The sequence below is a fragment of the Mauremys mutica genome, chromosome 12 (assembly GCF_020497125.1).
Source record: "Mauremys mutica isolate MM-2020 ecotype Southern chromosome 12, ASM2049712v1, whole genome shotgun sequence".
In the NCBI taxonomy this organism is placed as follows: domain Eukaryota; kingdom Metazoa; phylum Chordata; order Testudines; family Geoemydidae; genus Mauremys; species Mauremys mutica.
Window position 1 is genome coordinate 69,012,758 of NC_059083.1, and position 15,791 is coordinate 69,028,548.

The 15,791-nt window shown below is 48.1% G+C and overlaps 1 protein-coding gene across 2 annotated transcripts in view; it reads right to left on the minus strand.

The window, feature by feature from the left end:
• CDR2L (cerebellar degeneration related protein 2 like) overlaps positions 1-14,201 on the minus strand; it is a 26,983-nt gene extending 12,782 nt beyond the window's left edge. For both annotated transcript variants that reach the window (XM_044981882.1, XM_044981881.1), the window contains exon 1: positions 13,532-14,201. In XM_044981882.1, coding sequence (XP_044837817.1) covers positions 13,532-13,610 — 79 coding nt within the window. In that variant the 5' untranslated portion in view covers positions 13,611-14,201. The remainder of the gene's footprint in view (positions 1-13,531) is intronic.
• Between the last annotated feature and the right edge of the window lie 1,590 nt (positions 14,202-15,791).

The window sequence follows — 15,791 nt, forward strand, 5'->3', positions numbered from 1 at the left end:
GGAGCATTTCAGACAAAAACTGACTTTGGTTGACAAAACTGTGTAGGGTAGACAAGGCGTAAGGCGCTCCTGCCCTCGGTAACGGGCTCTGCAGTTCGTGCAGCACAGCTTCATTCTGCAGGGCCTCCTCTGGCCCCACCAGAGACCTAGGTGATACAGCTACCGAGTTAAATAGGCATTAGTAGCCGAGGCTGTTACACCGATATAAGAGCCCCGGGAGGGAAGGTGTGCTTTGCTCTGGGGTTGAGAGATGCAGGAAGGTTAGTGCAGATGCCGAGAGGCGCAGAGGAGAAAGCTCTGGCGTTAACAATGATCAGGTTGTGTGGAGTGGCAGAGAGGCGGCCAGGGCTAGATGAATGGAGGGACTGGGCAGGAGAGAAGGGCTCTGATTCTGAGGGGCTGCTAAGCTGAACTCAGGGCAAGAAAGAAAGGGAGCTCACTGCTGCCTTTTTAGTCTGCACCCCCTTGGATTCAGGAGGCAGCTGGAGAACGTTCCAGTCTCTGGGATAAGTTAAAACTACTCCAAGGCTATTGCAGCAGCCCAGGATAGCTCTAGCCACATGCTTAGGGTACCCCTACCCTGGGATCTGAAAGGGAGGGCAGTGTCGGGGTATTCTGCTGGCCTTATGCCTCATGGGGAAAACCCCCAGTGTGCCTCCTTCAGGCCGTGGGAGTCTTTCCACTGACTTCAGTGGGTGGTGGATCAGACTGTATGTCTGGGGCATTCCCAGGTGGCTCTTTCTGACAGGTATCCTGGCATAGCCAAAGACACATTCTTCGCCAGCATATAAGGGTTGCCATGAAATAGAATTGAGCATCTCTGGGCTGCTCTGCTGTACACTAGCTGCTGCACCAGCCTGCATAGCGCCACCCCTGATAGAGAGAGCACAAGGGTGACTTAGTGTCACTGTTGCCCCGCACCCTCTGGGCTGAGTCTGTGGAACACAGACTCCGGTGCAGAGGCCAACCCCGAGGGGTATTTTCCTTCACCATCTGAAAAGACCTTGGTTTGTTTGGGGGATTTAGGGTCTGATGTTTGTTTTACCTGCTCCCTGCTGCTAGAATTGTGATCCTTTAAGTGTGGAGGGTTCCTTGTTCATATGGCCTTAAGCAGGAGGATACGATCCTGTCATACGGAGCAGGTAGTTCTGATTTTTTTTCTCTTTACAATTAGATAATTGAGCTATTTAGACTACAAAAAGCAGCCCCTGTATAATAAGTGCCTGATTTTCAGCGGGGCTAGTCATCTGCAATTCTAATGGAAGCCAAAAGGAGGAGCAGGTGCTTGGCAGCTTTAACCACCCCAACCCCGCATCCAGACCCTCCGCTGCTTGTTGTAATGAGCCAGATTCATCCATCATGGAATTATGCTGAAGTCTAGCCAATTACAACAGGGATCAAAGGGTCTGATCCTCAGCTGGTGTAAACTGGTGTTGCTCCATTGATTTAAGTGCACTCATTGGTCTCCAGGTGGAGCGTAAGGTCCTATGACCTGGTATCGGCTTTCTCCCTGTGCCATGCGGCCACAGCTACAGTCAGCTAGGGCACTTGCGCTGGATCCTCTTGATATAAGGGAGAGGGAACATCTGGCAGGGAGGACTCTGGAATTTGCTCTCCACCTTGGTCTGAAATAGGCCAAAGTTGGTGGTTTTTTTTCCAGGCACGCTGCAAAATGCACCTGCTTGAGAATGTCTCTGGAGAAGGCTGAGGGTCCGCAGCCTAGTTGCTGAAGGTGGTAGTTGGCACAGATGATTTGAATGTCGCCGAGATTGAATTTAATTGTAATTACTGTATAATTAACAATGTTAGGGTGCCAAGAGACTTGGAGAAGTCTCTCTATCATTTTAAATCTAAATAAGTAGAACTACTCTGATTTACAGTAACTGGGGATCTGCCCCAAAGATTTTAGTGGGGGTTTGTGCATTCTGGGCCCATTGTAATGAGGATCAGCTCCAGTGAGGCTTTGCATATTGTATTACCATGGTCACTGCTCCACCACAGGCAATGCAGTGAGTCTGTACATTAAGCGGTTAGAGCTCTCAAGAAACCTTAACAATGGAACTCGCCAGAGTACAGAGAGAACAAGCTCCAGCTGACAGCAATCTGCAAGATGCTAAATAATCTGCAGCATGTGTACTGGGGTGGATAAAGCTCTTGTAGTGGGAGGGTGATTAAGGTGCGCTCTCCCTGGGGAACTGCTTCTTAAATAGGTGTAATGTGTGGTGCAATCTGGCACATTTCAAAGCCAAAATAACTGAGGCAGGGATGGCAGGGACAGGTGGAGTAGTGCCAGGAGAGGGGCATGGCTTGAGGACGTTCTGTTCCATGGCAACTTTTGAGGTTTTGAGATTTGGTTTAGTTTTGCATTGGAACGAAACCAAAACCTTTGGTGTCTGCAAAAATGAAATGTCTGGGGTGGTTTTTTGGTTTTTTTGGGAGCTTTTTGATTTGGGAAGGTGTGTTTGTGTGACTCACTCACCTGGCCTGGGGTGTATCAGATCCAGGATGAAGTCCTTGCTCTGCCTGATTTAGAGCAGAGTTTTTCATCCCAGATCACCGTAACTACCAGGCTGCATGCATGGGCGCACAGTCTTCCTCCCCCCATCTCCCCCCCCCCCCCCCGCCAACAAAAACCTCGTGGGAACTGATAAGTCTCTGCAAAATGGAAGTGTTCTGACCCCTCTAGTCATTAAATCCACCAGAGGCAGAGCCAGCTCCCCCTGACTTCCCTCCTTCATCTCAAATGGGTTATAATGATCATGAACAACCATGATGCATATGGATGTCATCGCTGATCTAATGAGATTTGCTGGGACTTTTTCTTGCTTTTGTCATTCCTTTTCTTTGTCCTTTCTTGGCCTCACTTCCTTCCCTCTCCAATACCGGGTTGGATTCCGCCATCCCCCAGCTTCCATGGCAGAGGCTGTTGGCAGTGGAAAATCCATGGAGGGAGAAGTGGTGGTGGTGCAGGAGTGGGAGCCAGTGCAGCCCACACAGTGAGCAGCTGGCTGGGGTTGGAGCATGGCTTGGGCAGCTGGAGCATGTGCTGGATCAGGGGCCTGAACATAAGAACAGCCATGCTGGGTCAGACCAATGGTCCATGTAGCCCAATATCCTGTCTTCCAACAGTGGCCAGTGCCAGGTGCTTCAGAGCCTGTGCATGACAGGCTACTATAGAGCCCCAGCCATAAACTAAGGCCTGGTCTACATCTAAAACTTGGGTTGTCCTAGCTCATTCGCTCAGGGCTGTGAACAATTCACCACCCTGAGAGACAGCGTTAAGATGGCCTATGCCCCTGGGGTGGATTTACGACAGCAATGGGAAAACCCCTTCTGTCGCTGTGCTGCTGTAGTGCATGTAGTGCAGACAGACCCTAAGCTGCCATCCTCCACCCAGTGGAAAACCCCAACCTGCCTTCCCAGGGCACAGGGGCAAGGCTGGCCCAGAGAAGTATAATTTGCACCTCGCTGTGGCAGCTTGAGTGAATCTGCCCCCTCCAACTTTTCCAGCATCTGTTGCTCACTCTCTCTTGCAATCTAACCCTCCTTCTTTATATTCCTTCCCTCTTCCCCGTCTCTCTCCTTTTGCTAATGGATAAGAGAAATAGCTTCTTTTGTCCCTCCATTCGCTTCTCTTTCTTCTCTTCTACCCCATGGAGAAATTCCCCTCTGAATGGTCACAGGTGTAGACTTTCTTGGCAGGTGTCACTTTGGAACACTAACCTATCACAGGGATTTTCTCTCTCTTTGTGAGTGCCTGTGTACACACACGTATATAAAGCCAGTGGATTTGATCCTGCTCCTGCAGAAGGCACCCTGTGTTTTGCACTGATTCCAATGGGAGCAGTGCGTTTCGGTGCCATTTTCCACCTCTTGTCTAAACAGCTGCTTTGTCACAGCCTCTCGCCTGTGTTTGTCTTTTAGGCGCAGTGGTTTCAAAGTGGCTCAGCGATTGGTCACATTGACTCTCCATTATCGGGCACTTATCATAAAAGTTTCATAAAGAAATAAAAAGCCTCAGCTGCCCAGGAGATAAGAGGATGCTGAAACTTTCCTGTGCAGTGTCCTCTCCCAGGCAGTTCAACAGTGAAAGGAGAAGAAGCTTCCCTAGCCAGATCAGCTGATAAAAATTTGTGCCCATTGACACATTCTTCAGGGAGAAGCACCTCCGTGTAAACTACTAAGGGTCTGTGTCAGAAGGTGGCCTGGCCTGGAGCACCTTCCTGTGGCAAGCTGCCATGTGACAAGTGCACCTGCCTCAGTGTCCCCAGAAATAGTCCAACAGTCTGTCTTAGGGCAAATGGCCCCTGTGCATATAAATTGTAACAAAAGCCCCACAGCCCCAGCATCAAAACCAGCCCTGTTGTCCCGCACCACACCGCTGCTCTCTAGTGCAGCCGTGGCGCCTCTCAGCGCTCCCCGGCATAGCCCCAACTCTGTCTGTCTTTTCCCGTCCCTGGACCAGCACAGCCCCCCCTGGCTCACGGGCTTGGGGACTCCAGCCAGAAACCACTTTATGCCTTCCTCTGGGACTCCTACACTCCCCTGCTCTCTGGCAGCTCTCACCTGCCCTTCCTGACTGAACCAGTCTGCTCTGATTCCCTGACCATCTGGCACCCCCAAGTGCTGCCCCACCGTCTTAACTGGGGAACCACTTGCTCTGGCACAGGGGAGCTGGACTGGCTTCATTTACTGGGGCCAGTCTGATTCTCCTCTCCTTTACTCTGGTGTAAGTCAGGAAGCCAATGGAGCTGCACTGGTTTTAAAAGAGATTGTGCCTCTGGCTGTCTATGCAAGTATCTTGTTCGCTCTTCTTTCCCTTCTACTTCTTATTGCATTGATTTGATGTCTTTCGGTGCTTCCGGCTCTCCCGGGCCATCGCCACCAGCCCTATTGTCTTTGCCTTCCATTTAATCTGCAAGGGTTGGCTCCATGCCTCTGAGCAGCATTCTTGCGGAGAGGACAATGGATGCAGAGCAGTTAGTGGCTGGCCTCTGGATGAGTGACCACACTGATAGCCATGCTGTTCCAGCAGCAGTCCTTCAGATGTGGCAAGCTTGGAAGGTACCTACCTACCAAGACTTCTGCCTCCTATTGCCCCGTGTGCTCCGTCATATGATGACGGTGTATAGAAAGAGTTGCTTTCTTTTAGCACCGAACAAAGAACTTTAACAGAAGAATAAGGAAAACAGAATTATCCCTACCTTACCTTCTCTCTCTGCTACACCAGAGAGCATCTGCCTAGAATTTCCCCTAGTACTGCTCCTGCCTGGCTTCTTGCTTTAGTTTTAAAGAAATAGTACACACATCCTCACCACATTCTTGCCTGTCATTTATTTCCTTTGTTCTGTCTTTTCACAGCCACATATTCAATGTCTAGAAGTCCCATTAGTCCAAAGCTACAGTTAGTGGCCAGTAGAGGAAAAGATGATACAGGGGTATATGGCCAGAATCACCCCCTCTTTTGGCTGGGCTTGAGGATTCCTTACCCAGTTGAATCTGTGCCTCCCAACTCAGGCCATGCACAATCCTTCTAGCATAAGTTGCTTCAGGGATAGGGAATAAGCCGGGGTCGGCAACCTTTCAGAAGTGGTGTGCCGAATCTTCATTTATTCACTCCAATTTAAGGTTTTGCGTGCCAGTTATACATTTTAATGTTTTTAGAAGGTCTCTTTCTATAAGTCTATAATATATAACTAAACTATTGTTGTATGTAAAGTAAATAAGGTTTTTAAAATGTTTAAGAAGCTTCATTTAAAAAATAAATTAAAATGCAGAGCCCCCCAGACCAGTGGCCAGGACCTGGGCAGTGTGAGTGCCACTGAAAATCAGCTCACATACCGCCTTCGGCACGCCTGCCATAGGTTGCCTACCCCTGGAATAAGCTATAAAGCCATTTCCCTCTAGATCAATGCTTTTCAACCTTTTTTTATTTGAGGACCCCTAAACAATTTTGAATGGAGGTGCATATCCCTTTGAAAATCTTAGATGTAATCTGCGGACCCTGCCTCTCCCCGCCACCCCCTGAGGTCTGCAGACCACAAGTTGAAACCTACTGTTCTGTGGTAATGACAACCTTTCGCAGACCCCTTAGACCTAGTCTCTATGGCCTCCGACCACAGGTTGAAAACCACTGCTCTAGATTGTTAGTTCAAATACAGCCTAGCAATTAGTATCTGAAAGTCATTATCAACTGGAGGCGATTGAGTGACCTACATGAAATGAATTAGTGATCTCAGTCCAGTTCTTGGTGGACAAGCTGTGATGGATTTGGAGCTGCCTCTAATAATGTATGAATTGTATATGTTTGTCGGACTGTTGTATGCAGTCTTATTGTAGCTGTGTTGGTCCCAGAATATTGGGAGACAAGGTGGGGGAGGTCATATCTTTTATTGGACCAACAATAAAAGTGAGATCGACAAGCTTTTGAGTTACACAGAGCTCTTCCTCAGGTCAAGTCTGATTGTTGTAAGAAAGGGTTATAGTGTGAATACAAGGGGCTAATTCAAGAAGAGGTTAACTGTGCATATGCAGGAAAGAGGACAATGGCTTCAGATAGCCACCCATTTCCCCCAGGGACAATGCTAGAGCCAGCCTCTTTGAAGTGTCACCTTTGACACCCTGCTGAGCTCAATGGACCAGTTCTCCCCGGTTGTAACCACGGGGAGGATCCAAAGCCCTGGAAAATTGGGACAAAGGACTGTTTGTGCTGTGTTTCTACAGTTAAGATTAAACAATACTTTGTTTTGAGAATGCTGTTTTGGGTCTCTGTATTCACTGCTGGTCACAGCTCCCAAAGGGAAGAACCAGAGGCACCCAAGGCCAGTCACATGTGTTGAGTAATCATGGTTGGTACATGCGTTACAGTAGTTAAGCACCCAGTCTAGGTGCAGGAGGATCATGGGATTTCACCCTGAGAGAGATGAAAGCACAAGGCCAGAAACCTGAAGGGGTGCACTGAGACTACAGAAGTGAAGCTAGCTCTGCAACCGGGAGACAAGCCATCCACATAAGGAAAACTATTGTTGCCCCTTCTTCCAATATTATTGTCCCTTGTGGTGGCAGATGTCTGGGACTTGCTGTTTGGCTTCCCAGTCCTGGAACAGAGGTTGACACAAACGACATGTAGGGCAATACCTTCTTTCAGGAGTCTCCGCCCAACACCAATGCCCAGGGAGCAGCTCTGCTTCAAGAACTAACTCTAATCAGAGCCCAAGGCAGAGAGCAAATTCCTCTGCTGCTTGCACAAGCTCTACCTCCCCTCTACAGAGACCCTTGCATAACTTCAAGCTAACAACAGCCAAGCATGTCTTCCCATGACTGAACATTTGCTTGCATACTTAGAAAAAGAACTTGGAAGACTATGTGTAACAGCACCACATGACACCTACGATAACAATATTGCCGTAACTGGCAGAGAGAGGTCGGAGACGACAGAATGGGCTTGGAGATTGAACCCCCTCACTCCTAGGACGAGGAACGTTATCAGGGCTAGGGAAAGCTTGTACTGTTAATGGCCACCCTGTACCCTGCAGGTGAGATCCCTGACTGGTACAAATCGATACAGCTTCACTGAAGTCAGTGGAAGTGTGCTGATTTATACCATTGGGGATCTGACCTATTTCGTAGATGCACAGAGGAATTCAGTCTCTAGGGCTATCGGCCAGCACTTTTTACAAAAACTAAATTTACTTTAAAACAACAACAACAACAACAAAACAATTGCACTAGGTGCAAGGATCAGAAATTTGAGGCCCTGAGCTCTTTTTCCTCCAGAACGTTTTCCAGGAAATGAGGTGTACGGATGAAAGAGCAAATATAACACCAGCTTCTGCAGCTAAGCCCGGCAGGTTGCTTGGGTTTGAGAAGAGACTGCACGTTGCTACTGCACGTTGCCTTAAAGCCCTGGGCTGTGTAGATTTTCTGAGTGTGTCTAAAGGGCAGCGCAGCTCTAGCAGAAAGATGCATTCCTTGCAGTCACAAAGCTGCATTAAGTCCCACTGGCCGGAAAGAAATGTATGCTTAGGAGCTTCCAAGGGAGATGGGGGAGCTTGCTTCCCCCCTTCATTTAAAACTCTGGTAGCAATGGAGGCTGGTGGCCTCTGAAAGTACGTGAGCGAGGTGTGCACACCAGAACATGTTAAGCAGAACTGTCCCATTATATGCAAAGGGTCTGATCACTGATGAGAACTTAGCAGGATTGAGCCCCCATCTTAACACTAATATTTGTTAAATATTAATTAAATATTGTAATTAGAACTAGTTTTTCTGGACTGGGTTGCTTTGTTTCTAACTTGGGACCTTATTCCCACCACCTCATGTGGAAAATCAACTTGTAAGCTCCCATTGCCTCAGTGGTAGCAAGATCAGGCCTTTTGCCGCCTTGCTCTGAGTGGTTTCCCCCTCAGTCTGCCACTCTGGATAAAATCCATCTCCCTGTCACCAGCCAACTCTGTCTGGTACTGAGGAAAAGTATGAAGAACCGAAGTCGTGAGAATGGTGCATCAGACTGACTGGGCTGTTTTCTAAATGATCGGTTGCTCTTAGGCTCTGACTTTCCTAGACCCAGCAATAATGTGGCTTGCTATGGCTGGAATGTCCTTTGGGATTCATACAGCAAATCCTCCAGGCACAGCCTAGCCAAGGAGAAATACCTCTGGTCAGCTGGGCTGGAGACACAGAATCCATCTGGTTTTCCTCTCTTCTAATTCCACTGCCTCCCACATCTGGAAATATGTGCCTGAATTTTAGCAGATGGTGTTGAAAGAAGCTTCTATTTGGGATTATGAAAGGAGATTCCTAAACAGATTCTACATGGGGTCCTCCTACTCCCCACTGTCCTGCCTTTTACAGCTGATTTGGGGATTTTTATACAGGGAACTTTTCAGATTTGGAGAATCTCAATTCTTCCCCAGCTGGGATGCAGAGCTAAATATTCTCCCTTTTCCACATCTTATCTGGCCATCCGGTCTGCTGTGCTGTGCTTGTTGTTTTAAGCATCTTATTTCCAAGTGGCTCAGCAATTAGTCACCAAAAACTTTCCATTACCCAAAGACACATTCAGTGTCACATTCATAAATAAATGAGAGATCCTGGGTCCTTCCAACTGTGCAGCTTTGGAGGAAACAACCACTGCAATCCAGGAGGTCAGGTGATCATTGTGACTTCTCTCCCTGTGCAGCCAGGGTTGTTGCATCAGGAGAGATGGAAATTGGGATGTCATGTGCACCCTAGTGCAGTGATTAGTTCATTCCTGGATGAACTGAGTGGTGGTGGTCCATAAAGCTACAACTATGTTTTAATGTAGACTGTTAGAAAACTGAGGGCTGAGTCTCTCTCCTAGGGACACCAGGTGCTGTGGTTGTTAGTTAATGCAGACTCTAATCCTACTACACATCCCACATGTTTTGGGTCCATGGCAACATATAGGGCCTGATTTTTAGAGGTGCTGAACACTTGTGACTGCACTTTCAACCCTGTAAGTCAACAGGAGCTGTGAGTGCTCAGCACCTTGTGTCATTTTCATTCTGCGTATGTAATGTAATAAGCAATACAAATGCCCAGGGGAGGAATAAGGCAGGACACTTAGGCCTGGAGATCTCAGGGATGTTGAAGCTGCAAGTAGGGTGACCAGACAGCAAGTGTGAAAAATCGGGACGGGGGTGGGGTGGGGGGAAATAGGTGTGTATATAAAACAAAGCCCCAAATATTGGGACTGTCCCTATAAAATCAGGACATCTGGTCACCCTAGCTGCAAGGCCCAGATTCCGCACTGTAGTGAGGCTGCTTTGCACCACACTACTGGTGCAGAATGGCACGGTCTGCAAAACCAGCCATGGGAGGATCGCACCAATGTAGGGGGATGTAGAGTGGCAGAGATCTCGCTTAGTGGTTTCTATGCTACCCCCCTCCCTGCTGCCAGCATGAAGATGGGTCTGAGGGAAAGGGACTAAGACCAGGGCTTCCTTCAATTTCTCTCAACGCCCCCTGTTGCTGTGTTAGCCCCTTGAAACTGTTAGCAGCTGGTATAACTTAGAGCAGCTTCCAGGCTGTTCTGATTGACAGTAGGGGGATCTGGCCCAGGATCAGGGGAGTGCAAATGTCACCTTTGCAGCCTTCTTCCTGAGCTGCACTGTGTGCTTTTTGGCTGTAGATCTGAGCAAATGACCAAGGAGTCCATTAGGGGACATGCAGGACTCTGAGGACTAAGGAGAGGGATGACAGAGAGGAGGACTTGTTTGGGAGGTCCGTAGAAGGAAGATGAAGGAACCCTGGGAGAGGAGTAGAAAGAGCTGTTGGATTCACTGTCCACTTAGTTAGAATCCAAGTGGAATTTACTTTGAATGCGTTCATTTGTTTTTAGTGCAAATGCTGTTTTAATGAACGGAAAAGGTGTCCCTTATTCTCTTCAGGTTGGGTTTTCTAATTCCAGCTCATCCTCGCTCTCTGGAGCTCTCTCAGCACGGACATTCCAGCTGCTAGGGAAAGGCTCATTGTCCCCTCTCTCCGTGACTTTACTGTCACTACACTCCTGTTTTATTCCTTTCTTAAAATCACGAGACACCTGCCCCAATATGCCTTTCCCCAGCCCATGGAAAATGATGCTATAGCTAAACTGAGCTCATACTGCCTGTATCCTCCTATGGAATGTCGTTCGTGTTAAGACAACGTAGAAGGAAGCATTGCTGGAATTGGAGAGGCATAACCCAGAAATCAGTAGCATCGTTTAAATTGTGTCAGAATAGCCTTAAAAAAAAACATAAAAAAAACCAAAACCACAAAAGCATCTCCAGAGACAAATCATAGGCATGAAACAGTCCAATTAGATCCTCTGGTCCATCTCCCTGCTGGTGCTGGACTTTACAAGCTGTCAGATTTCAGGGCTGGAATTTAAATCTACATCTCTAGGGGAGATGGTGACCTTAGTACATCCCCTTAGACCATTCTGCAGTGAAATCAGCTAAATCATGCATCAGAACTGTTTTGTCTGTGTATGAACTACACACATACTACAAGCTCCTTAGGGGTAGAGACTGAATCTTTTTATACGTTAGCACCCCCATGGCACCTTGTGGATAATTAGCAATTACGAGGGTGCTTCAGAAAGAAAATGATTGGGGTTTTATTTTCTCTTAAAAAATAGACGATTTCAGCAACATTCTTTAAGTGCTGAGGGCTCCATAGGGCATATTGGGGGGGAAAAAGCATGTGCTTGGAGCAGTGCCGGAGTTGTGATTTACGCTACACACTTACCGGTACCCAAGTAGTTAATAAACATAAGAATCACAGAACTCCCAGTTAAGCTGCCCGTTGCTTAGCAAACAGTTTTGGGCATAAATGTAATAAATATTTGATGACACTGCTAAATCATGATAAAGTCCCAGCAACCAACGGGTTCATCCAAACTGCCTCCACCCTCCTGGTACTAGTTTGCCTTTTGCCCTCCTATCCCTTGCTCAAATAAATGGTCTTGTGGAATATCCTTTTATCATCTCACTGTCTGCCAAGCACTGCTTTTTCTCTGAGACCCATGGGCCGTTGGCATTCTGATCCTCTTAGTAATGCATAATGCCTAATAATCTCACTCTGTCTTGAGTTATTCCCCCTCCACTCTGCCACCTCCTAAGAACTAACAGCACCATGACCTGCACATTGTCATTGAAGATTTGACCATACATTATTTGGCTGTAACAAAAATGCTGTAAGAGCAGTGTCCTTACTGAAGAGCTTTGTGCATCATGCAGATTAATTACTGTGGTAATTACCCTGCAGTACCATTTCATTGATTTCAGTTAAGGGCTTCTCTGATACTCCCCTTCAGAGCTAGCTTAGATATAAATATTTGTATATAGCCCCCACTTTCATAGGAGACCGCAAACCCTTTAAATGAACATTTTCTTCCATCCCCTAAAAACTGAGGGCTGGATTCTGATCTCAGTTACGTGGGTGTAAGTCTGGAGTCAGTGGAGTTACTCTGGATTTACACCAGAGTCATGGAGATATGAATCTGACCTGGGTTTAAGATACTTTTAGTGTTGTAAATGTTTTACATTAGAAATGCTGACTCGTGAAACAGAGGCCAGTTACAAGGCTAAAATAAAGAAGCCCCTCATTGTTCTAAGTTTCCTACGTTAATTTTTGTTTTTTGGTTTGCATCTCTGTTCCATAGCAAGGCCCTTAGGAGCTATGGGAAGAAGCCCCCAACTAAGTGAATACTGGATATTCAAGAACCCATCATGTTTATTCAGTTGACTAGTCTGGGCCACCCAGTTTAGATCAGGCATCATATCTTGTGACACAGGTTCTGCTATCCAGCAATATTTCTCTGCCAGCAGCTGAGAACGCAGAGTTGGAAACTGACTGGGAGGGCTCTGTCTTTATTGTTAATTCCTCAGCCCCTGCCCTTCAGTTGAAGTTGTGAAAACTTTAGATCACAACACCATCTACTTTTATAGTAGCTGACTAGCAATACACATGGAGCTGGACAACCTTATCAACTATTTATTTACAGTTGACTTTTAAAAACCCAAATCTATGCATATGACACACAAAAAATCACACTGGTGACCTTATTTTAGTGTCATTGATTTTCATTGAGCATAGACAGACAGTTACGTTCATTCATGGGCCTCTGGTCTGAAATGGGAGAGCAGTTTTTCCAGTCATTTATTTACTGAAGTTTGACTCAAAAGATGAAGATAAGCAAAAACAACCCCCCCCCCCAACCAAACACACAATGTCACTAACCACCTCCCTCCCCAGTCTTTAGGCTGAACACTGGATGGAACAAATGCAAATGTTCAGGTGGAATTATGAACACAGACTGTTACTTTAAAACAAAACTTCACAAGTGAATATTCAGATTTTTTTTTAAACTTTTGGTATTTCTCCCCCTCCCCCATTCTCTGTTGCCTTTGAGGCAGATGGGTAAAATCTTCCAAAGTGCCTATAGGGCTAAGGAGCCTAAGTCCTATTGCATGTAGGCTCCTAAATCTTGCAGGAGCTTTTGGAAAATTTGCCGTATGTCCTCAATTTGGGATTAGGCATTTCGGATTTTTGGTTGAACTGCCTCGCCTGGCTCCCTCTAATTTAATCTAATCTATCTAAAGTTTAAACAGCCTATCTAGTTTTTTTAACTTTCTGGCCTGGATTCTGACCTTGCCAATCTGACACCAGTATAACTCCGCTGAAGTGCATGGAGTGCCACCAGATTGACATCAGTGTAACGGAGCAGTATTTGACTCTCTCACTATAGCCAGGGTTTGAAGTTTACAGAGGCTCTTCCCATGCACTATTAAATACCCGTGATGGTTACATTTAGATTTCCATCCAGATGCTGGTATCTTACAGGCACCAGAGTTGATGAGATTTGAAAATAAGGAGGAGTGTGGGGGTGGTGGGGAACAGACTATTTTCCCCCTAGAAAGAGGATTTGCTTCCCCCCCTCATTATCCCCTCTGCAGCATGTCTGCACTCTGCACTGCCCAACGCCCCCCCCACGGCTCGGATGTGGGTTCAAACCTTTCCTTACCCTGCTCCAGGTCCTGCTGGTCGTACCAGGGCTCCTCTTCCTCACTTGGAAACTCCTCCATCCTGTCAGCGCTCAGCATTTAGCACCCGCAGCCCAGAAGGACACGCAGCATTAAAAACCAAATAAAAAAAACCCCACTGCCGTAAACCCACGAGAGGCTGGGAGCGTGAAGGGGGCTACTGCTGCAGCGAGAGCAGGGGTGGTTAAGGACTAACGGGGGCGGGGGGGGTCCACTCCAGTGGATCAAAGCTCTGCTTGCGGAGGCGGGTAGGGACCGGGGGCCAGGCTGCAGGGCTGAGCTTGGCCAGTATTGCCCGCTGATGCAGAGCTGAGGCTGGGACAATGCAGCTGTCCTGTGCTCTGAGCTGCTACAGCTGGTACCAGGCTCCAAACGCTCTGTCTGCTCTTGCATCACCTTCTCTGTCCGTCTCCATCATCCATCTGCCCTTGTAAGGGGGAGACGAAGGGGCGGGGAGGGAGAGGGGGGTTTGAGACGTGGCAGGCGTCCCTTTCCTTCCCTCTGCTCCCAGTCCGACTGTCCGGAGGGGCAGTTTTGTATGGATTAACTAGGAGCCTGGAGACTGCAGGGGTGGTGGGTGGTTTTTTTTTTTTTGCACCGGGATATCTGGGTGATGCACAAAAGAAAGAGGAACCTTCCTAGGCAGCTAGTTCCTGTTTCTGCAGCTCGGTGGAGACCTCTAGCATGGTACTGCTGCATGTAAAGCCATGCAAAAGGCGGGTGGGGGAGGCTCTCCCTTCCCTCTTCTTCCACCCCACACTTTAATCAGAGGAATTTCAGATGCATTTTAGCAGGGCGGATCTGAGGCGTGCAAGTCCCACCCACCCCTGCCTCTATAGCCGGCGCAGGGGCTGCACCCGGAATGGTGCCAGGCTGGCGATGTAGGAATATGCACATTAGAGGGAGGAGGGATTGGCTCCAGTCGTCCTGGCGGATGTTTGTTTCCAGGCGGTGGGATCGCGTTGCACGGAGAAAGGAAAAGCGTCATGATCATTTGTGCTGCTTTGCTCTGGTGGGGGATTCTCCCCAGCTGGAGAGAAGAGCGTTTCGTTCAAAACTCTGCTGCTGCTGTTGTGCATTCAGCAAGGAACATGCCCGGGATAGATCATGTGGCAGTAGCACGATCATGGCAGCTGTAAAACGTGGCAGTAAGGAAGAGGTGTGCTAAGGATTTCTGCAGGGAAAGCTCTTCCCCGCAGAGACAGCACCAATTAGCCAGCGGAGGCAACTGATAGTTGACAAGGCAAATTCCTTATAGTGGGCAAAAGTGCATGGTGACGTGAGCAGCGGTGGAGTGGTGTAACTTGCCATTCCGGTGTGCAAAACCAGTGTGACAGACACCCCAAGCGGGCAGACAGGGGCGTAGCTGGGAAACGGGGAAGGACGGTGGTGTTAAGGCGCTGGATTGGCACTCAGGAGATTGGGACTCAGTTCCTGGCTCTGTCACAGACTTCCTGGGTGACTTTGGGTAGAGCCCTGCAAAGCTGCGGATAGCCGCAGACCATGCATGCAGATCTCCTGCAGCTACAAATGTTGTATCCACGCCGGGCTCTAACTTTGGGCAAGTCACTGCGTGCCTCACTTCCCCATCTGTAAATTGGGCAGAAGCATAGTTCCTTCCTCCCATCTTTTGTCTATTTAGACTGTGCGCTCTGTAGGGCACAGAATGTGTGTATGTACCGTGCCTAATACAATGGGACTCCAGGCTCCGTTATGGTCTGTAGGTCACTCTTAGTAATAATAATAACAACAACAACTGAGTTCACACATTTGTAGCTTCTGTAGGCTGAGCTCACTGCACAGACCAGGGGTTCTTTGCATTCCTTCATTTTCTCACAATCTGCCTGTGTGCCACCTCCCCGTCCTCTTGTATTTCAGACTCCCTCATGCCAGGGGCTATGTATGTGTCCCCATCCCCCACTTTCCTCCATGTCCCCCTTGTCCCCTTATGCCTCACATTTCTCCTTTCCACTCATACCAGGGTATCCCATTCTCCCCTCACCAGGGGTTCTGTGATCTCCCCATTTCTCCACATACTATGGGGTCTCTGTGCCCTTATTCCCTCCATTTCAGGGGTACCTATTCTCCCCCATGTTGTGGGATTCTCTGTGCTCCCCCATGCTCTCCTCCCCGTACCAGGGTCCACATATTCCCCATATGAGGGGCTTTGTGTGCATCCCCTTCTACCTCACATCAGAGTCCTCCATTCTCTGCCCCACCCTGTGCCAGGGGATCTCTGTG